Source organism: Asterias amurensis, chromosome 18 (assembly GCF_032118995.1).
Source record: "Asterias amurensis chromosome 18, ASM3211899v1".
NCBI classification, from domain to species: Eukaryota; Metazoa; Echinodermata; class Asteroidea; order Forcipulatida; family Asteriidae; genus Asterias; species Asterias amurensis.
Window position 1 is genome coordinate 13,636,286 of NC_092665.1, and position 24,080 is coordinate 13,660,365.

General features: G+C 39.5%; 1 protein-coding gene across 1 annotated transcript; it reads right to left on the reverse strand.

Annotated features, from left to right (window-relative positions):
• Positions 1-628: 628 nt before the first annotated feature.
• On the reverse strand, positions 629-21,182 carry LOC139950853 (uncharacterized). The gene is made up of 21 exons (XM_071949686.1): positions 20,766-21,182; positions 15,070-15,276; positions 14,240-14,423; positions 13,485-13,626; positions 12,949-13,063; positions 12,387-12,560; positions 11,669-11,734; positions 11,130-11,383; positions 10,683-10,900; positions 10,125-10,264; positions 9,031-9,165; positions 7,811-8,017; positions 6,983-7,172; positions 6,112-6,253; positions 5,385-5,499; positions 4,619-4,792; positions 4,334-4,399; positions 3,656-3,909; positions 3,001-3,218; positions 2,648-2,766; positions 629-1,897 (listed from the first exon to the last, which is right to left on the reverse strand). The coding sequence occupies exons 1-21, from the start codon at positions 20,956-20,958 to the stop codon at positions 1,821-1,823; spliced, it is 3,390 nt and encodes a 1,129-aa protein (XP_071805787.1). The 5' UTR covers positions 20,959-21,182; the 3' UTR covers positions 629-1,820.
• Positions 21,183-24,080: the final 2,898 nt, after the last annotated feature.

Genomic DNA, 24,080 nt, shown 5'->3' on the forward strand with positions numbered 1-24,080 from the left:
ATGGAAGAAAAACACCCTTGTCACACGAAGTTGTGTGCTTTCAGATGCTTGATTTCAGGACCTCAAAATCTAATTATAAGGTCTCGAAACCAAATTCGTGGAAAATTACTTGTTTCTCAAAAACTACGTTACTTTAGAGGGAGCCGTTTCTCACAATGTTTTATATTATCAACAGCTCTCCATTACTTGTTACCATGTAAGGTTTTATGCTAACAATTATCTTGATCAATTACCAATAGTGTTCACTGCCTTTAAAGTGGGAAAACTAATTTATGAAAACTTTGGCACAAGGTGGCGCCCTGTACACTCAGTCACACTATCGGCAAGGTGCCAAGTTATGATAAATTTGGAGAGACATACTGAAATAAATAATGTAAATCATACATGAGTCCCTTTAGAATTGGTTTACCGTATTTTGTTGGCGGGGGCACTCGGGTGGGTGGGTTGGTGCATGTGGGGGTGATAAGTCAGAGCCTGAAAAATTTACCCTAGTAACCCCATAACTTAGGCTTTACACACCTGTCGAATCCAGGATGATTTACATTTGTTTGTGTTATAGTTCTGATGGGAATAACTCGAGGGGAAAACAACTATACAATGACAATGAAACAGATAAGGTGTCACTGGATATTATTAACTTTAATTTCAAAGACTCCTAAAAGTTGGTTTTGGAGCTTCTATATTTCACCAACCCAAATATTTTTCAAAATAATGATAAAGAACTTACTGTAGTTTAGTAGAAAAATAATAATGCTGATGAAGTTTTTAATCTGTGACTATGGATGATTCTAAAGGCATTAGAAAACTATAGGCACGGTATCCTTAAAGGGAAGGTACACGTTTGGTAATTACTCAAAACAAATATTAACTTAAAAACTGACTTGGTAACGAGCATTGGAGAACTGTTGATAGTATAACAACATTTGGGAAACAACTCCCTCTGAAGTAACTTATTTTTTGAGAAGGAGGTAATTTTTCACTAAAATAATAAAAGACTTCTAGCTAGAAGTCTTTGATTGCTATCTGAAAGCACACAAATTCGTCCAACAAGGGTGTTTTTTCTTTTATTCATTTCTCGCAACTTCGATGACCGATTGAGCCCAAATTTTCACAGGCTTGTTATTTTATGCTTAGGATGGGATCCACGAAGTGAGAAGACTGGTTTTTGACAATTCCCAAACGTGTACCTTCCCTTTTAAGACATTGGACACTATTGGTAATTGTCAAAGACCAGTCTTATCACTTACTGTATCTAAACATAATATGCATAAAATAACAAACCTGTGAAAGTTTGAGCTCAATCGGTCGTCGAGTTTCCGAGAATGAAAGAAAAATCACCCTTGTCAAATGGAGTTGTGTGCGTTCAGATGCTTGATTTCGAGACCTCAAATTCTAAACGTGAGGTCTCGAAATCAAATTCGTGGAAAACTACTCCACTTCAGAGGGAGCCGTTTCTCACAGTGTTTTATACTGCCAACCTCTCCCCATTACTTGTTACCAAGTAAGGTTTTATGCTAATAATTATTTTGAGTAACTACCAATAGTGTTCACTGCCTTTAAACAAAGATAGTCTGAACAATGAATATATTTTAAACGTCAACGTAAACTTACTTAAACATAATAACATAACAAATTTCTAAACAAAATATTTATGTGCAAATTTGGAAGAGTTTTATTTCGACAGCTGCTGGAAGATATTTTAGATGTCAACGTAAACTTACTTAAACATAATAACACAACAAATTTCTGAACAAAACATTTATGTGCAAATTTGGGAGAGTTTTAGTTCGACAGCTGCTGGTTGTGGCATGCGGTGATGTTCATAACATTTTGATGATCATGTACAATACTGAGACTACACACGTCGTTACCGATGTACGTACACATGGACTGCCGCCTACAAAAGAAATAAATAACCATTAAAATCATTCACTTTATGGATGGTAATTTTAGGACAAATGTTTAAAAGGAACGTACATGCCTTATGGATTAGTTTGGTTGTTTCAGTCCGTGTAGATACAATAAAAAATAGCCTTGATAAATTTAATTCACTAGTGGTATAGACTTGTGGACAAGTCGTTAAATCGGCCCCACGCGCTGAGATAGTGCTCTCGCGAGATCACTGCTCTCGCGCAAACTGATGGCTCCCCGATTTCGACTCCATCGGAGAGCCATCAGTTTGCGCGAGAGCAGTGACTCGCGAGAGCACTATCTCAGCGCGTGGGGCCGATTTAACGACTTGCCCACAAGTCTACTAGTGGTATAGAGTGTTTTAGATAGTGCATAATATCTGTAGTTGAGAGAGAAACTTGGCTGACACATAACGACATTGATTTGGGAAGAAACTATTTTTAACAACGGATACAACCATGTGTAAATCTCCTTCTTTGTGTGAGTGTTGGCTCTGAGAAGAGAGCCGGTTTGATTTAGACGTTTCGATTAGTGTACTCTGCTCGTCTTCAGGAGTAGACATTGATTTGGTTGATTTCATTGGTTCGTTGGCCGATTTCATTGATTTAGATAATTCAAATAATTTAGTCGGTTTTATTGATTTGATTTGATTCTGATTCGATTGATTTAAGTGATTCCATTGAGTCAATTAATACTTTTAAGTTTAACTGATTAAGTGATTCCAATGTGTTTTTACCATTAATAGGTTGGTCTAGCTGGGTCTCCTTCACTTCGTATAGTGACAAAGTACCACTGGCTGTACTTGTTACTAATAGGATGGGTTTGCCACTGGGGTTGTCTGAGGCTGGGATAAATCTACAATGAGGGAAAACAAAAGATGATGAGAACTATAATAAGAGATATAGTTCTATGTAACCATGTTCTGAGAAAAAAAAAACCTGACTTATTCGTTAGGGATTTGGTGTAAGAGTTGGGTTCAGTTTAGGAAAATATACTAAAAGGTTGTCAGAGAACAAAGGGTTGTGTGTTTTGATGTGTTATAATTATGTACACCATCTTTGCCGTGAGTTCCGGCTGTCTCAAACTTACTTCAAGTCTTCCGGATGAAGATCCCCAAGGTTCCGGTTTTCCAGTAGCTTTTCGAAAGAGTCGCTCGTCCCACCAGCCCTGTAAATTGACTCGAATTTCGGAACAGCGGAATGTTCCGGGAAGCTGTACACCATCACAGTACTGGTTCGCTCCTGCGCAACGAACAGGAGATGCTTTCCATTGAGCTCACCCGTCTCAATTGCTTCGGGTTCCGGTCCCTGGTAATTTTGAAAATAGGAAACCAAACTAAATTCACAACATGCAATGTATTTTATAAATGTGATGACATGACATGACGTCACGATGTTAGTGGCAATACCATCTGATACTTGGTTAGACGTACAACAGCTTTCGATGGTATCACAGCATGCAACAATAATGTAATGACGTGGGATGACGTCATGATGTTGCAATTTGGTACCTGCCAATAAAAGGTGATTATAACCCCTATAAATGGTTTATAAATGGTTTATTTATTTACCAATTTTAAGGTTGACGCAATGTTGCAAAGCAATAAATGAGCTGCAACATTTTCCTGACAATTGGTCAGAATTAAGCGTCTTTGGAGGCATATTGTCGTCTGCGTTTACGTTTACCTTTACGTTAACATTTACTTGCACGGCAAAAGCCGTTGTCTTTGCCTTTATAATCTTACTTTGTTATCAGAACGGATGTCAAATTTATCTTCGGGTGACTCGTCGTCGGGGTCCTTTGATTTTCCTTCAGCGTTGAAAACCTCGGGGAAGAAGATGGCGTGTTGTCTTTCAACCTCGTCTCCACTGTCGTACACAAGTGAGAAATCGTCCGCCCTGAACACTGAGAAACTACGCCCTCCGAAGAAGTGAAGTTTGTCGAACTTGGTAGGATCTTGTGGGTTGCGGCCATCCACTGTACTGAACATCAGTCGGCCTGTAAAAGGGAAAAAAGAATTTTAATGACATTTTGAAGTGTCGCAGACAAAATATTTCTAAGAATAATGTTGCAGTACCAAGTGTTGACACAACTTTAAGTCTTGTCATTGAAAATGAAATAAACAGAGGAATGATAATAATAATTAGGAAACTTGGAGCGCCTTTATATAAGATGATGCAGCGCGGGGGTGGGGGGGGGGGGGACTGGTTATACATGCGACCAGAGAACGGTGGGACTCAATCGCCTTTTTGAAAGCAGTGAGACTATAGGTTAGTTCCTAACAAGGTAATATCAAGTTTAAGAACTATTCATGCTGCAACATGTCAACAATGATCACGTTTGACCCCAAAGTGGAAATGGAGTTGCCTAGTTTGTCATCGTCGTTTAGAGCTGTTTGACCCCAAAGTGGATATTGACTTACCTAGTTTGTCATCGTCGTTTAGAGCATCCCGCAGAGCAGGGGACACCGAAGCAGAGAGCTCGTTATCTGTCGAAGAAGACGAAAAAACGCAGTTACCAAAACAGGACGTTAGGCCCCCTGTGTGATGTATCATACAACAAACTACGGAGCTTCCTAGTTGCCATATCACTTATCCGGAAAGAATGTAAATTCGCCAAGTCAACCAATGTCAAGAATACGTCGACTAAAAAAAAACGACTTGCTGGGATAAATTGCCCAACCAAGAAGTTGTACATGTTGACATACCGTCCACAAAGTCCTTTCCTCGTTTCGCCTCGGCCCATTCTCTTACACCAGCGTCATAATCCAAGTCATCTCCTTCATTGGCCGTTATGATGTAACCAACACCATCGACCTCCATGTATTTAATAGCATCAGGCTGATAGATGCTGTAGATATCGTACGATTCGAAATGAATCCCTTGAGAAAAAGAAGAAAAAATAGTGTGGAAAAATATTTAAAAAATCGATGCAAGAGCATTATCAATCAATCAATCAATAATATAATTTATTTCAATACACACATCAAAACAAACAATAGTTTATAGAGACTGCAACTGTTTGGAGGCAGGGCCCATTAAAATAAAAAGCTTGTAGGCTGTAATGCCGTGTACAAAGTATTAAACTTATATCATATAATATTCTGAAGACGCACCAAATCTACTTTTTCTTATTTTGATTTCAGCAACCGAAATAAACTCCGAACAACCGGGAATAATGTAGGATTTGAAACTTTAACTGTTTGTGGTAACACCATTTGAAATAGTATCTCGTGAATAAGGTGGTTTTGAAAAGAACCGATGGTTAATGAAGCAACGTTTCAATCAGTATGGTCTATCCATATCTATCTTCAGGTATTTACAACAAACTTTGCTTGTACGCGCGTCATTTGTTCGCTTCCCAGAAATCGCAGTAGTGACGAAGAAAGGCACAGACTTCCGCAATAGCAGAGACAGCGAAATTGGGCACCGTTTCTTCAAAATCATGAATATTTTGCTCGGTACCTCCCTTACCTCCATCTTTGTCGCTTGCGTCAAGAAGCAAATTCTTCCAGGACTTGACTCCGAGAGGATAAATGTCTACAAAAGTGTCTGAAGTCAGATCTATCACTGCGATAGCATTGTTTTCCTATAGATCAGAAAAAAAAATAAGAACAGATGAATACAAGTTATGTTTTGGCTTCATTCTGTGTTCCTCACTGATTTTGATCTCTGCTAACAATATTCAATCATTTTGGTTTCAATTATTGTTTTATTTAAGTAGATATCTCATCTTTACCAACAAGATGCGGTTTTTGGTGTTCTAATTTTATTTAAGTTCATGGTTCTTAAAGATGTCCTCTTAACTGGCTTAGCAGTTTGTAAAGCACATAACGGCTTAAACGATTATTTTACCTAAAATTATTTCAATATCTAAACTTGGAAAATGATGCATTTGCTTCATCCGTAAAGTTAAATATTCTGGTTCTATAGACTTTAGTTCCATAGACTAATAAAATCAAGTTCTATTTAAAGTAATATACTCTGGTTCTAGCTGGAACTAACAAGTTCTATCTCACCTGAAGGCAAATCTACGCATTTGTGTCATCCCCATTAAAAGTATACTCTGGTTCTAGCTGGAACTAACAAGTTCAATCTCATTTGAAGGCAAATGATGCATTTGCTTCGTCCGTTAAGTTAAATATTCTTGTTATATAGACTTGGATCCATGGACTAATAATAATATAGACTTCTATCTCACCTGAAGGCAAATGTATGCCTTTGTGTCATCTCCATTCAAAGTAATATACTCTGGTTCCATTGATTGGGAAAAAACTGTTGGATTTTCACTTATTTCTCCTCTATAAGGCCACCTGACACCGCGCTCAAGATAGTCTTGAGCTCTTAAAAATAAAGAAATAGAATTTATAACAGCTGGTAACGGATCCTGAATATAAGATATCACTTTTTTCCAGAGACCAAAAACATGTTTTGACTCTATTATGACGTCGACCTGTCCAATTATTCTCAACTTTAAACTTTTCAATTTTAACTAATTGTTTATTCCTTGTGTTTGACGTAAAATCCAAGTTGATGTTGTTAGAGATTTTAAATTTGCATCAGGGATAAAGAACATTAATTTTGGTTTTTACCCATACACCAATGTGTGTTAGCACTGTATACTCAGTACTTTCTCAGAGTTCTGTGAACAAAGATCAGAGGCATATTGCTCGGGTGGGATTCGAACTAGACTTGACACAAGTCCCAATCCCGTGCCATCCCGATCCCCAGAAAACTACTGTTTTGTGACGTTCTGCATTCCTGGCATTCCCCAACCTAGTCTCTTGACTACATTTTTTGACGGCGAGCGCGCACTTCGGTTTGTTTGCTAGTTGACGCGATATGCTTATAGTGACTTCTCACAAGAGAATGGGACTTGAATCAAGTCTAGATTCGAACCCACGACCCTTGCAATGTTAGAGCAGTGTCTTACCGACATGACTACCGAGAATTGCCCGGTAGCTAGAGGCAGTTCGAATCATATGTTTTGGCAGCAGGTACCGCAACGATATATATAAGATGTTGATTTTTTTCTTACGATAGTTTGGCCTGATATATAAACTTGTTGTTACCTTGTGTTAAAGGACGTGAAGTTCAAGTTCATATGTTTGAGAACAGTTCCTGTTTCACTGAGATGAAGAATAGAAACGGAGCCTTCATTATCAATGATGAACCCATCCTCTGCAATCGTTTCTCCTTCGTTAGCTATCAGGATGGTGCGACAATCAGCGGTGAATTTTAGCATGTCTGGTTTACTCCCAACTGAAAAAGAAAACAGTTATACTTTTTGATAGGCTGTAACAATTCCATGATAGCCTGTTTCAATACGCTGTTGTATAGACAACAAGACTGAGATTCCGTGTGCTTTCTGACAGGCAAGATACTCCACTGGTCATAGCGCGACTTAAAGACTCTGGACACTAACTTGTTAATTGTCAAAGACCAATCTTCTCACTTGGTGTATCTCAACATATGCATAAAATAACAAACCTGTGAAAATTTGAGCTCATCGGTCGTCGAAGTTGCGAGATAATAATGAAAGAAAAAACAACCTTGTCAAAGGAAGTTGTGTGCTTTCAGAAGCTTGATTTCGAGACCTCCAATTCTAAATCTGAGGTCTCGAAATCAAATTCATGGACAATCACTTCTTTCTCGAAAACTATACTTTAGAGGGAGCCGTTTCTCATAATGTTTTATACTACCAACCTCTCCCCATTACTCGTTACAAAGTAATTAGGTTTTAAGATAATCATTATTTTAAGTAATTTTTAAGTAATTATCAACACTGCCTTTAAAAGGCCCCTTTTCAGAGTGGGTAACGTATGATATAAAACACGATTATTATTATTACTATTCAGCGTGTTTGAAATGGTGTTAAAATAGGAACTTTTGGGCCTTACCTGTAAGGCTTACAATGAGAGAGAGATGACTATTTTGTTTGTCATAGAGGCTGTAAAATTCCATCGTCCCCGGATTACCATCTAAAGCAATACCAATGACATTGCCGCATAGCTCAATATCGTTCCCAGAGGCCGATAGCTCCATGTAATGAACAATCTTCGGCCTCGTGACGTCAGAGATATCTATGACGTGCAGAAATTTCCCACCTGTAAAAATGAGGATGATATTAATATTAAAATTAAAGTCATTATACACTTTCGAAAAAAAGAAAAAAAAAATTTCACAGATTTACAAATAACTTACAGGGTTTACAGAAGATAATGGTGAAAGACTTCTCCTGAAATATTATTCCATGAAATGCTTTACTCTTTGAGAAAACATTAAAACAATTATCAATTCTCGATATCGAGAATAACGGATTTATTTTAAACACATGCCGTGACACGGCGAAACGTGCGGATACGGTTATTTTCTCCCGACTCCGATGACCGATTGAGCCTAAATTTCACAGATTTGTTATTTTATATATAAGTCGTGATACACGAAGTGTGGGCCTTTGGACAATACTGTTTACCGAAAGTGTCCAATGGCTTTAAATAAAATCAAAAACGCAACTTGGACTTTTACTCAACAAATCTAAACGTAATTCAACTAAAAGTTGAGAATTAGGATCTTTCTTTTGTAATGACCCCGTTTTTTGTTTGATTTTTTTTCAAAAATTTAAATTTTTATACAGATGGTGTTATGGTAGTAAGCATCCTGCGTAGTTATTTTGTCTCGGTAAGTTTCGGTAGTCATTCAAAATAATTGTTAGCATACAAACTTACTTGGTAACAAGCAATGGAGAGCTTTTGATAGTAAAACACATTGTTAGAAACGGCTCCCTCTGAAGTAACGTTGTTTTTAAGAAAGACGTAATTTTTCACTATTTTTGCGTTTGATTTCGAGACCTCATCAGAATTAGATTTTGAGGTCTCGAAATCAAGCATCTGAAAGCACACAACTTGTGCGACAAGAGAGTTTTTCTTTCATTATTCTCTCGCAACTTCGACGACCATTTGAGCTCAAATTCACAGGTTTGTTATTTTATGCTTATATTATGTTGAGATACACCAATTGAGAAGACTGGTCTTTGACAATTACCACTAGTGTCCAGTGGCTTTAAGATGCTCTAGGTTGGACGGTGCCGTGGGCATGAAAGCAAATAAACTTGACTTACCAACAGAGTAGACCACAGCATTGATCTTATCATAAGCGCTTTGTTCTATTGCGTCTTCGTTCAGTCCGTACTTTGGTGTCTCGTCTGATTTGTAATCGTAGGGTATGTAAACCGTCGAGATCGGTTCCAATACCACTGGAACATGAAACACAAAAATATCTTTATTTTTAATTTCAGTTTTATTTATGTCACTGGAGCTTGTTTAAAACTAATTGGAAAAAAGGTGACTGATATTATTTGTTATAACCTAATATTGTATCGACGATGTGACCTGTGACATCACATATGTTTACAAAAGAGCCACAAAGCCTGGACTTCCTGCAGGCACGATTTGTACACAGCCTAATGGAAGAAAACATACAATCTTATATTTATGGAGATTGCACTGTCTAATTCTTATCAACTTTTGATATGATGAAAGGGGCCTCATCTCACTACTTATTCGTGGATTTATGTGGAAATTAAGACACAAAATGTAACCTTTCCCAGCATATGACCTGTGCAGTATTGTGCCTGCCAGAATACTGAAAGAATGTACAAGCAGGTCACACTTATTGTTAACAAAGTTCACATGGTCTATACACGGAGGTTACTAGCTATGGTCTGATCCTTTGTCTTTGAGATTCCATGAAAATCTTAAGTTAATCCCAAACTGAGCTGCTTTTGAAAATACAAAAAACTGCTTTTGAAAATGAAAATAAATGTTTTTGAAAGCAGTTTGTCGATTTTTTTTTCTTCAGAAACTTGTCGTTGTTGGCACCTTGTGTCGGGACATAACTTTTGTTTGTCACACTCAATTGGTCATAATTGTCGCACTTATGGGTCGGACATGATGGTATTATGTCCGACACAATGGAAAGACGAGAACAAAATTCCTCAAATCGATTGTTGGACAGAATCGGTCAGATGTCGGACATAATGTTCTGTAACAGTATTAATTACATGTGACTGCAACATAATGTTTGGTTAGACCCATGAATCGGACTCAATTGTCCGGCACAATAGGTTGGAAAAACAGTGAGCCATCGTCAATTGTCGAACAAAAGTGGCAGGCCTACATGTCGAGCATTATAATTGTTCTGTTACAGACTTACCCGTGTAGTCGTCGCTGGTGCTGGTAGTCGTTTCTTGGTCATTACTGTCGATGACTTCGTACATACTCACTGTCCCACTTTGAGCGCCAGTGACGAGTAGTAACGGTTTACCGTATGGGGTCTCCAATGCTTTGATAAACCTATCAATTGAGGAAATATTGACATTATTTCGAAATGAACACAGCGACAGAATTTTTTCTCTGGGGAAATGTTTACACTAAATAGTTACAGAACTACTTTTTCAAGTATGGCAAGTTGATGACTGGAACTTTACTTCTAAATAAACGAAACACAATGGGGTCTGTGCGCTAAAGAATGCAGATGTAAATTTTTAACAAAGTCATTACATAGGTTTCAATATTTGTGTTAGACTTTTTTTACACGTCGGGTCCACAGGGTGGGAGCCCAATTTTATGATTGACGGGCGAACACATTATTTTGTTCTCAACTTGATTCTAAAATTTAACTTTTAGGTGCTTCACAAAGGGCTAAAACTGCATACTTCTGTGGCAAACAGTGACATGAAGTTGTGTGCCCAGTCACGGACCACTGGCCTACCGTATGTCTTCTGGGTCTACGTCACCAAAGTTTCTCTCATTGTAGAGTTCCGTGAAAGTATCATTGGTTCCTCCGGAACGGTAGATAGACTCAAAGTTCGGAGTAGTTGAGTTCCCTTCGAAGGTATACACCATGATTGTACTCGTGCGTTCGTTCCCGACAAACATCACACGCTGGCCGTTTATTTCCGCAATCTCAACCGACTCGGTCTCAGGGCCCTGAAACGCAGCAACAAGATAGTTCAGCATTTTGTAAACACAGATTAAGCAATAATCTATTTAGAGGGTAATTACTGTAGTCGGAATTCATTCATAAACCTTTAGTTTCAATTTGAACGCCAGACACACGAGGCATATTGGACACTTCAAGGTATGGGCTACAATTAATATGGGGTCATCTACACCTCCTACTCCTAGGGCTGAAGCAAATTCTGTACTCGTTGCATACCCTTGCATCCGAGCGTTTGTCGAACGTGTCTTCAACCGTTTCCGTGTCGGGGTCGTCACTGTCGTAGTCGGCGTTGAAGATGTTCGGATAGAAGATGGCGTGTTTACGTTCGATCTCATCTCCCGTGTCGTATACCAGCGAAAAGTCGTCGGCCCTGAACACCGTAACGCTACGGGCGCCATAGAAATAGAGTCGATCAAACTTGCTGGTATCCTGCGTGCTCCGACCGTCGACAGTGCTAAATTTCAACCGTCCTGTCGGACAAATTGAATAGTGATGGGTGTTTTTTAGCAGAGTCTTAAGCATTGTGTGAATGACTTATGTGCAATTAAATAACAGAGTTTCTAGCTTTATATAGGAGCAAGTTCTAGTGGCGACTAGACTTGACTAGATAGATACCAGAAACCATAGAGTACAGGGAGATTGACATGTGAATCATGCACTGGAGCATGTTCAACATGGTCAACTCGAGAGCTATGTCAAAGTTTCTGGTCAAGTGTAGTCGCTCACCAAACATGCTATATATTATTGTTCCATACCAAGCTTTGTATCATCGGCAAGGGCAGCTCTGACCGCATCTGGTACGGAGCTTGAAAGTTGATTTTCTAAATAAGCAAAGAAAAAACATAAGTTCAAGGGTAAAAATAAGATACTTTTGGATGATGAACTGTGATAAACTGACCTACTCGTACTTGTCTTGGTTATTATTGTTTAACAATTTGTTCGGTATCTTTAATGTTTGAGGGGCCGTTTATTACTAAATAATAAGCAAAACCATATATATAAGAGCAAAATCATATATGTAAGAGCAAAACCATATGTAAGAGCAAAACCATATAATAGGGCATATAAGAGCACAATCACCACTTTGCTGCTATTGGTACATAGCCACCAATTGTTTCTGAAATAGGAACTTTGATTTGCTATAATTTTCCCGCTTTTTCCTGGATCCTTCCCTTAATCCCTTCCCCTTTTTTTTCTTTAAATGGATATGTATTTGTTTGTTTGTTTTTGTTTTATGCGTAGGAAGAAGGTCCGGTTTGGATCGAAAGCTAAGACCATCTACCCTACTCATTATATAAGACCACAGTCATATAATATATAAGAGCAAAACCATAATCTGAGAAAGAGCAAAGCCATAACACCCAGTTTTTGCAGTGAAGTAAACTTTTAGTACAAAAGATAAAAACAATGCGAATGAAGTTTCTTGTGGATGGAGTGGTATCTTTGGATGGAGTGGTATCTTGGAACTCCTACCATCAACGAAGTCTTTTCCACGCTGGGCCTCTTTCCAGGAGTCACCGCCGGCTGAAAGTGACATATCATCCCCTTCGTTGGCCGTCACAATGTAATCCACTCCATCCACTCTCATGTACTTGATTGAATCTGGCTGGTAGGTACTGTAGATATCATATGCGGCGAAGTTAATGCCTATTGGACATATCGTTGTCAGAAATATCGAGTGTTAGAAAAGGCCAGATAAGGACAAACAGATACAATGAAGGTGGCTGTTATGGAGGGATAGACCTTTATCATGCTGCCACCAGTGATGGTCTTGTTCCCAGTATCCAACTACAGTTATTGAACGGTGTACATTCATTTTACAAAAAAAAGAACCAGACTTTTTGCCCCTCCAGCCTCGGTTTGGTTACAATGTTGATTTGAATGAGAGCAAATCAAGATATAGATCCTTGTCATTTGATGTATTTTAAAAGCATAACATTATGAAAAATCACACAAATAACTGACAACCAAAAATCATATAGGGCCGCGTAGCGGCAACAATGCACAAATCGGATCAAGACACAATCAGGCCTACCTCCATCCTTGTCGCTGGGATCCAGAAGGAGATTATACCAGGATTTGAAACCTAAAGAGTGGATATCAACAATGGTCTCGGATACCAGGTCGATCACGGCGATTGCATTGTTCTCCTAAAAAAAACCAAAAAAAACCAGGGAAAGCAGTTGAAAAACAAAATGTCATCTCCACCTGGTATCGAACTTCTTGCCGCCACAGTATCAGTTAGAGGCAATTAGTTTCAGTTATTACTCAAAATAATTGTTAGCACAAAAACTTACTTCGTAAAACGAGCAATGGATAAATGTTAGTAGTATAAAACATTGTTAGAAACGGTTCCTTCTGTTGTTTTCTTTCATTGTTCTCTTGCAATTTCGATGACCAATTAAGCCCACGTTTTCACAGGTTTGTTATTTAATGCATATGCTGAGAATACAGCAAGTGAGGATACTGGTCTCTGACAATTACCACAAGTAAACACCGCCTTTAAGCAAGCTTGGTGGAGTTCCGTACCTTCTAATAATTATTTGTTTATTTTCTTATGTTGGGACTAACCTGCAGACCTATGTAGGCTTTAGTGTCGTCATGATTTAAAGCGATATACTCCGGTTCCAGAGATTGCGAAAGATTGTTTGAACTCTGACCCAACTCTCCTTTATACGGCCACCTGACTCCCTGACGAACGTATTCATCCGCCCTGCGAGCGAATAAATATTTGTAATAAAAACTCACTTTACCAATACATTTCAGATAAACCCTCTTACGTGGTGGTGTCATTAAAGTCAATGTTGTTTGTTATCAATAGCACTGTTTACCGTTACAATACTGACTCTTATGCCGAGTCAGTGGCACTTTGTTCACAAGGGAGTGTTGACTCTGCTCGTTTGTCTAACAGTTCGTTTATTTAACAGGTTCACATAATGAGACCAATCAAAAGCTGGTCCCCGGGATAAAAACAGGCGCTGGTCTTACGCGTGCAATAATTTCACAAATTGAGTCCAAATGTTCACAGATTTGTTGCTTTATGCATGTTGGGATACACCCAAGTGAGAATCAGGTCTTTGATGTCAGCAGCCGGTTTCACGAAACGCTAGTATTAATCCTATATCGAGTAAGGACGAGTAACTCAATCTAACTCATATGATAGGCTCGATGCGTCATTACGTCTTCAGATCAAGTCCTAAGATTAACCCTAAGTGAGTAAGAGTTTGGCGACGTTGACGGCTGTACCTTTAAAAGCCCGTTCGTCTAATTCTCACTTGTCATACGGACAATTTATTATGAGATAAGCTATTATTTTGTTTCCATACCTGGAATTGAAAGACTTGAAGTCTAAGTTCACGACATTTGAGTTGACGCCATCAACGTGGATGAGTGAAACAGACCCTTCAGGGTCAATGATGTAGCCAGATTCCTCGTATGGCTCTCCTTCATTGGCAACCACGATCGTACCACAGTCCTGGGTGAACTGTAGCATATCTGGCCTATCACCAACTGAAAGAGGCAAAACGCTCATACTAATTTTGCATTCCACACCTAGCTCTACATACAGAACTCAGGAAGTGTCATTCAACTTGTCAAAGGGACACGTTAATTGCCTTGGATTGGGCGAGTTGGTCTATGACAAGTGTTCGAAACCGCTTGTTATGAAACGCATAATGGTTAGAAAGATGTTTTAAAAGTAGAATATAATGATCCACATAAGTATGCCTCGAAATGGCTAGCATTTTTGTGTGGAATTTTTTATGCATTTTTGTGTGGATCATAAATTCTACTTTTAAAACATCTTTCCAACCATATGCATTTTACAACATACGGTTTTCAAACGCTTTTCGTAGACCAACTCGCCCGATCCAAGGAAACGTGCCCCTTTAAGATCCCGAGATACTGCAGGATGATGACATCAAAATCGTAAGATAGCGACATCCTGTGATTTATATTGAGATCTAAAAAATAAACACCTTTAATGTAGAATGTCATCGATATTCATTTTTTTCATCTCAAAATGACAACACCTTAAAAGTAGGGTTGTAACAAAGCCAGTACATAATTAGAAACAGCCTATGAGAGTCAGTTGCCAGGTTGTGATTATTTGGAAATCCGCGGTGACGGTTCGCGATTGGGCTTCCGTATACGATACCTGTTACCATTGCAAGTGATTCCAGCCGGCCATTCTGTACGTCATACACCCTGTACAATCCAACAGTGCCCGGATGTCCATCCAGAGCCACGGCCACCACATTACCGCATAATTCTACGTCATTTCCTACGGCGGGAAGTGCCTCGTGGTAAACGACAACTGGCTTCATGACGTCAGAGTAATCCGTGACGTGGATGAAATGATCACCTTTTGAAAAGAACACGGATACATTATCATTTTACGGTTATAGCACTTAAATTGCAGAAAGTGCTACTCACACGACAGCATTATAACTGAGGTCCCTTGCTTAATTTTAGCGTGGTTGTAAAATGTAGCAATGTTTCACAAGGTTTTAAAAAGATCTTGGAGAGTAGAACAAAATCGTTGTCCTTTCACATGAGAAATAACAAAGAGAGCTTGTCTCAGTTGTTCGCCAAGTATTCCCTATACATACAAAAATTGATGTAACATTTTACGGCAACGCGAGCGAATTTGGTGGCTGCTCTATATTCTGACACCCCTATGTTCCGTCATCCCTCGAAGTTCCAAAAAACCTGTTGATTCACACCCTTTAGGGTTAGGGTTGGGGTTAGGGTTAGGGTTGGGGTTAGGGTTAGGCTTATGAAAACACACGAGGGGTCTCGGAACATAAGGTATGTTGAAACATAAATAGGTAGGAGGTGTAACCATTTAGAGTGTGCATAAATCGTCAGGATCAGGACGGTATGGGTCTATTGCTCCACGTAAATTAGCCAAAGTTTTAAGTCGCTCAAAAGGAGTTTAAAGGCACCGGACACCTTTGGCCGTTGTCAAACACCAGTATTTACACTAGCTGTCTTCCATTATACGCATAGAGTAACAATTCTGTGAAATTTTGTTCTCAATAATTATAAAAACTTTATTCACTTCATGTAAAAACTTTCATTATTCACTTCAAAACTTCGATGACCAATTGAGTTCAAATTGTCACAGATTGTTATTTTATACATAAAATATATTGGGATTCACCCAGTGATAATACTGGGCCCAACTTCATAGAGCTGCTTAGCACAAAAATTTGCTTAGCGTAGAATTTCATCATTGATAAAAACAGGACTGCCAACCAAATTTCCATTTGTTGCATATTGCTTGTTACATGTATTCAGCTGTTGTTTGCTTATCCTGAAAATCACATGGAAATTTAGTTGGTAATCCTGTTTGTATTAAGGAAAAATTTCATGCTAAGCAAATTTTCGTGCTTAGCAGCTCTATGAAATTGGGCCCTGGTCTTTGACAACCACAAAGGTGTCCATTGCATTTAAGGGAGACTTAGTATTATGCGATGATCCGGTGGGCTTTGTGTTTTATGAAATCAACCGGGTTGTTGGCAACTCGACGTTTCGATTATATGCTTCAATGGTCTTCAGGATATACGTCAATCATAACCCTCAGTGCCCTTGTAAGATCAAAAACATTCCAAAAATGTATTTCCCCTGCTTGTTTGTGTGTCTCCCCTTAGCTGCATCCAATCACTTTTGTTTTGTCCACCAGCAAATTTGTTAATTTTACAATTTACGGTATTTGTCTTGCTCAAGGACACAAAGTGTAATCTGGATTCATTCCGATAGACCGTCATAACTTGAGTTTAGTGTTACGAACCTCACATTGATCCATGTGCCTTACTAGCGCCCTCTTTTGACCCGATAACTAATCAATGTAATGACTTGAGATCAATGTTCGATTCGACTTAATCTAGAATTGCTTAGCTATTACTTCCTCATACGTCACAAGGACCCTCTGTCCAGTCAGCACATTTTGTAGTCTTTAGTCAAGGTGCACGTGGCACACCGGATAGCACGCACAGCCCCAAAAATGTAACGCACGAAATTAGACTATCACCGCGAGCGGCGACGAAGCCGCGAAGCGCCTTTACCAACTCGTTTTGGGGGCCTTATGTTTTTCTTTACATTTTGCCAACGATTTTGGTGGGAGAAAATGTAACGAATTTGCATCGAACGTTCTTGTGACGTCATGCAAGTAATTGTGGCTTCATATTGGCCAGCAACTCACCACGCTAATGCATTATGCATTACATTTTCTCCCACCAAAATCGTTGGCAAATGTAAAGAAAAACATAAGGCCCCAAAACGAGTTGAGGTCAAGACCCCAACCTGGCTAATGTTGTATTCATTTCTATACTCCAGCTTTCTATAAAAGCCCTGAATTTTCCTCGTTCAGGCATAACAACTCCAGATAATAGTATGGTGTGTACTCCAAATAAATGTTCCATAACACATTCCAGATATGTTCCAGATAATAGTTCTCCATAGACCAGTACCTCGACCAGTTGTCCTTTTATGATTAATGGCTAATTCATAAACCTAACAGTAACACTAGTGGCATTATTACGCTACCACATCACATTTAGTAATGTCATCAGTGATTCAGCTATAAATAAACCAGTTCATGTTTTGTCAGTTCATGTTTTGTCAGTAAAGTCAGACTCTTATGTGGTAAGCCAGCACACACTCCTCATGCGAGGAACACAACAATATCTTGATTGTTAAACCATTATGTGTTGATACCGTGTTCGCCGTTGGCCATGTATATCATGATAACATATGGCAACACGTGCTTCAAAAGCAGCGCTAATAAATTGTGGACCCGTTGCTGTTTCCTTTAGTGCAAAGCAATAAAAGATGCTCATCTATTTACTGTAGTACTATTCACACGACAGCAATTTAACTGGGGTCCCTTGCTTAATTTTAGCATGGTTGTAAAATGTAGCAATGTTTGACAAGATTTTTCAAGAGAACTTGGACAGTTTAATTTTGTGTTTTCCTTTCACATAAGGTACATTTTGTAAAAATGTTGCCAACTTTGCTACAATATAGCTATTGCTCTCGTGTAAATGTGCCACAAGGGTGAAGACTATAGTCGTATTGTCGAGAACTGAGAACATACTCGCCCTAACTTAGACTATCTTTAAGTTTTTATTAACTCCTAAACAGTCCAATGAATGACCATCTTTGTGAAATCGACCCCATCCATGGTTCCTCACTGTCTCAGAGATATCACCCGCCCAACCTCAAGACAGCAACCAAGGCGAGGTGATTAATTAATCTGGCCTCCAAACTTAAAGGAACACGTTGCCTTGGATCGGTCGGGTTTGTCTTTGAAAAGCGTTCTGTAGCCGTTTGTTATAAAATGCATATGGGTAGAAAGATGTTGAAAAAGTAGAATACAATGATCTACACAAACATGCCTTGAAATTGCGCGGTTTTCTTTTTACCTCGTCGATAAACACGGTCGGCCATTTATTTGACTCTATGCTCCCACAAATGGCCGACCGTGTTAGTTCGCGACGTAGAAGGAAAACCGTGCAATTTGGAGTGATACTTGTGTGGATCATTATATTCTACTTTTAAAACGTCTTTCCAACCATATGCATTTGTTTCAAACGCTTTTTATATAGACCAACTCGTCCGATCCAAGGCATCGTGTTCCTTTAAAATCCAAGGCTTTATATATCGCTTGAGGTAACAAATAATACGAGAACGTTTACAAGCGGGGCGTCTAGAAGGTCACATAACTTCGATGATTGGTGGAGTTGCGTTTTATGAGTCTAAAATGTTTTAATAGATTTGAGCTCATCTTATGCAAGGAACAATAACCAACGCTGGTGATTATACACTAATGTTGCGGTGAACTATAGTCAAACATGGAAGTACACGGCAGGTTCAGGGTCTGATTCATTGGTAAATGCATCATAACGAAACTTCAAAGCGGAAAGTTCCCAAAGTGATTGTTTCAATTTGATCAGCTAAGTGCTGCACCATATCCCCTTTTAGAACGCAAACAGGATGTTATGACCAAACATAATTGAACCGCATAATAATAGAAGTTTTTTTTTAACTAAACCGATTTTGAGCACACAGAATTGGTATAGGCCCCCTATAATGTACAAATTTGGCTAGCGTGCTGATTACATGTTATCTTTGAAGTTTCTATACATGTTATTGTTGAATAATGTGGCACCCATCTCTTAATAATTATAGTCATTATTTTTGTTTCAACGTTATGGTTATATTCTCAATGTCAACATGGAAAATAAACGTGCATTGAATTGTGTTTGATTGAATTATTTAGTAGCAAATAGCAATTTTTTGAGACAGCTAAGAACTATACAAATTGCGTGGAATTGGCTTAAAAGCACTGGACACTATTGGTAACTGCTCAAGATAACTGTTAGCATAACAACTTACTATGTCGCGCAATTGAGACGAGCTTTTGATAGTATAAAACATTGTGAGAAACAGCTCCCTCTCAAGTAACGTAGTTTTTAAGAAAGAGTTAATTTCTCACTTAAATAACATTAATTTTAACTGAATTCTGGATCTCAGCTGATGTCTCGAAGTCAAGCATGAAAGCACACGACTTGTGCGACACGAGGGTCTTTTTTCCATTAGTTCTCTCTCGCAATTTCGACGACCACTTGAGCTCAAATTTTCACTGGTTTGTTATTTCTATGAATATGTTGAGATATACACAAAGTGAGAAGACTGGTCTTTGACAATTACCAAGGAAGTTGTTCCTCCAAATATGGGAAATCTCATCACATGTGCGTGTCAGTCTGGACCAACAGGGTCGTGATTCAATCAATGGAAAGTCAAAACATTTATGAAAACTTTGTCCCCGCACAAGCTTCGATAGAATTTAGTTCAACCATGATGAATCAAAACTAAACTGAACAAAGGAAAAACAGCATTTGATAGTTGGGGGTTACGGACTCAAAGTACAAGGTACTTGTATAACAACATACCTTGCTTGGCCCGACGAACCTCACAGAAACACACATGTTGTATGTTACTTTTTGCTTAAAGGAACACGTTGCCTTGGATCGGACGAGTTGGTCTATAAAAAGCGTTTGAAACCGTTTGTTATGAAATGTATACGGTTAGATAGATGTTTTAAAAGTAGAATATAATGATCCACACATAAGTATCACTCAAAATTGCACGGTTTTCTTTTTACGTCGCGAACTATCACGGTCGGCCATTTATGGGGGTCAAAATTTTGACTCCCATAAATGGCCGACCGTGTTATTGGACGAGGTAAAAAGAAAACCACGCAATTTCGAGGCATATTTGTGTAGATCATTGTATTCTATTTTTAAATCATCTTTCTAACCATATATGCATTTTATAACAAACGGTCACAAAACGCTTTTCAAAGACCAACTCGACCGATCCAAGGCAACGTGTTCCTTTAATAACCAACAATGATGTGTGTCAGAAGAGCTGTGTACTGTTTCTGGGTTTTATACACACATCGATGTATGTTGAAACAATAACATAATATTATTCATAATCCCCAATGCAAACTAGCCTTCCTATATCATCAAGGGCCCCTTTCACACTACAGAGCCATTTCTCGGGAAATAAACTCTCGGGATGACCACGGGAGTTCTTATAAGCCCACCGCCACCCCAGCAACCGTTCTCACTATGCCCATTTATTTGGTAACTCCATGTGAGTATTGTTTCCCAGAAACATGCACAACAGTCGTCTCACGGTAAAAACGCTTTACCCCGGGGGTAGTTGCGATAACGTAACCCTCCTCCCAATGGCAGACGAGGGTTCGTTATCGCAACTACCCCGGGGTTAAATCTAAAAAACTCAAATGCATGCATCATGACCTTGAAAAAACAAACTCACCGACAGTGTACACCGTCGCCGTCGCTGCGTCGTACACGCACTGTTCCGCGGCACCAGTATCTCGGGCGAAAAGTCCGTCCCCGCTCGGTGCGTACCCGTACGGTAGGTAAACAGTCGACAGTCCACGGAGTGTCATCGCAGCTTCCGCACAGAACACCAAGGACAGGAAGATAACCAACTTCGGAGTCCACATTTTTTCCAGTTTTCTAGGAGACTCTATGAAGCCACGTCTGTACCAACTAATATTTAGAGCACGAATGACGAGAACTACAACTGATTTGTAAGGCGCTGATTAATTAGTATTGATCCAGCGACATACTGATTAATTATTGCAGTAATTACGACTACCTGGCCACTGCTACTTTATATTAATGCAAACTATATGGACAGGGTGACTCACAAGGTGGCGCACCGCTTCAAAACTCAACCAACAACACCCTTAGAGCAAGGCAGCATAAACCAATGGCTGTGTTGTCATCGGTCAATGCTTTTGAGGACTGTCCAAAAAGGGTCCCCTTGGAGATGTTCACTTTAAACTTGTAGGGGGCGTTTGTTTTCAATTCCGCTACTAAATTTCAGAGAAATAAATAATAGAAAACTAATCGAACAAAAGTAAATTTCAAATTTCCACAAAAGGTTATTGACTTTCACTCAACGTGGTCGGGAGGGGGTGGGGCTCGAGAAGACAACTCATTGATTGACAAGGAAGACAAGGAAAAACGTATGTTTTTTTTTTTTTTTGTTTTTTTTTTTTTTTTGGGGGGGGGGGTTGTAAAAATAAGACTGTCCAGGCTGGTATAGACGTCACAAGAGGGCAGTGTCTACGATCAGAGCCGTATTATTGGGTGCGTTCGTTTAGCTTCCCTGGGTCGACCGCAAGCGGTGCTCACTCGGGTGAGCCCCTGCCGTGAGCTAATCGAACGATCACACTCGTCCTCTCTTGGTGACGGCATGCACCTCCCTCGGGTCACTCCCAAGTGACCCCAAGTGGCCCACTCCACAAGCTGACCTGGGGGCTTTTGCATATGCAATCGTGTCCGGCGCTATGCAAAAACCGTCCGGCGGACATATACATGTATGTGCGCGCGTAAGCGAGCGTGCATGCACTGAACCTACTAGCCATACACACAGTGTAATACAAAAGTGTAAGACCGCCAGATGAACCTACTTTATATGCAGCATGAATATTCACGTATTTTATGACTGCAGCGAATACCCAACGGCCAAATATTTCCCATATCATTTATGACATGCACTATTGGCGAACGTGTTCCGTCGACCAAAGGACGTTTAATTTAATGCAAGGATGGTTTTGCACGGGGGCGGACACAACTGCATATGCAAATGTGTCTGCAAATGTGTCCGGGCGGACACAATTGCATTATGCAGCAGCGTCCGGGTGGACACGATTGCATATGCAAAACCGTCCGGCGGACATTATTGCATATGCAATAATGTCCTGAGGCGGATAGTATTGCTAGAAGACATGCGACACCGCAACACGTGCATGCGACACCGGCCCTCTCCCTACAAACTGCGTCTCTCTAACGTTTTTAGTTCCAGATTGATTCAAAAGCATAGCTGAACGTTTTTTCAAGTCCGGGCTTTTTTTTTTAACGCATATATTTGTTTTCTCCAATAATCACCACATGCCGTGTACATCATGCATTAAATGTCCCAAATTTAAGGGGTGTGTCGGGTCTACTCCCTGGCTTCTAGCGTCGCCTTGAAAATCCCCATAGCACTAATTTATGTACGAGAGGAAAGCCCTTGAAATTGTCCATCCAATGGTGCTAAACTTGTTTAGATTGGGCAATGATTTTGGGTCAAATTGACCCGTTGTACTTTTGATTTTCTCTGTGCACAAAAATCCCGTAGGGAGGCTTGTTGAGTTCGTTTCGGAGCACAGCCGGCTACTTTTAATTTTCGGTATCAGAGTGGAGGTTGTTGAAATCGTTTCTGAGAAACCCGCAAGAGCGATAGATTGAATTTCATTTTCCCTGTCTGAGTTTTATTCCCGTCTTCATTAAAAAAAATTTCAAAAGTGAATACATCAAATGTTGGGACATGCATCCAGGTAATGACAATATTCGAGTGTTTTCCATAACATTTACCTAATTGCTATAGGTAATATTTATGCGTGAAACTTTACATCAACAGTTCAGCTACGAAAGTATCCCATTCCGTTTGTACTATACATTTGCGCATTGAATCCGACTCAAGGAAAAACGTATTTAGGACTTAAAATGGCGGCCATATTGAATTTTGCTAGATATTTTAAACAGCTGGAATTTGATTTCTCTTTTTTTACCCGTATTCCCCTTAACACTTTTGTTTAAAAAAAATTGTCGGCGTTTTCCACGATTTGCTTCCACTGTGGCAAGCAACCGAAACCAAGTTGAGTTTTGCCCGACATGCCTAAGTGTTGGGTTGTGCCTTGGGGTGTGTCCACAATGTTCAAAATCTATTTTTCTCATGTACAAATTTACCCAATCCCCTTCTAAAATCCCCGAAAGAATTAATGTCTAAGTTCCACAGAACACAGCGAAGACAAAATATGGGGGGGGGGGGGGTTAACACATATTTCGATCAACGATTGGCTCTGCATTGAAGGGGTGGGGTAATTGCTATTGCTTTTACAATGAGTCGACCATAACTGTTTCATGATTTGGTGGTGGCGTTTGACACGAAATGCCGCCACTTTGCACTGGCCGAAATTTGGCAGGAGGTGTGCCCATAATGATCTCATAAGTTATCATACTTTCTACTCTTTTACAGATCTATTCACAACCTGTAAACTCATGGAAATAATTAATTATCGACATACACAGAACATAATGAAAACACAATAAGAAGAAAGGGGGGCTTGCGATTGCTTTCACTGGGAGTCCACCACTCATGACAATTTTGTGCTGGCGTATGCCATTGAATTGCCACCACTTTGGCAAGAAACCAAACGCTGAACACTGCTGGTATGTGACAGATGGTGACCCTATGATTCTAATACACACTATTTCCCATTTGTACACAAAATACCAAACCTCTAGAAAATCCTCGAAGGAGTTCATTCATGAGATTCCAGAACACAATGGAGACACATGAGGAGGGTGTTTGGGGGGGGGGGGGGGTATACATACATCTCAAACACCAAATGGCTGTGCAGTATGCCAAACTTAACAAAAGAACATTCTTGGTTCGTCATACAAAGAATGGCGAAGTTAATTTACTACAATACTTGGTCATCTTAAACCGTACTTCAGGTGGGTGAATGCTCTCGAAGTCACTGTATGTATTACGGTCAGCTTCCCAGTTCTT

Excerpts from the sequence above, each read along its gene's own strand:
- LOC139950853 (XM_071949686.1), bottom strand. The coding sequence starts at position 20,958 with ATGTGGACTCCGAAGTTGGTTATCTTCCTGTCCTTGGTGTTCTGTGCG. Across the intron at positions 13,627-14,239 it reads TTCAAGTCTTTCAATTCCAG|GGCGGATGAATACGTTCGTC; the intron begins GTATGGAAACAA and ends ATTCGCTCGCAG. Across the intron at positions 9,166-10,124 it reads CACCAGCGACGACTACACGG|TGGTATTGGAACCGATCTCG; the intron begins GTAAGTCTGTAA and ends TTCATGTTCCAG.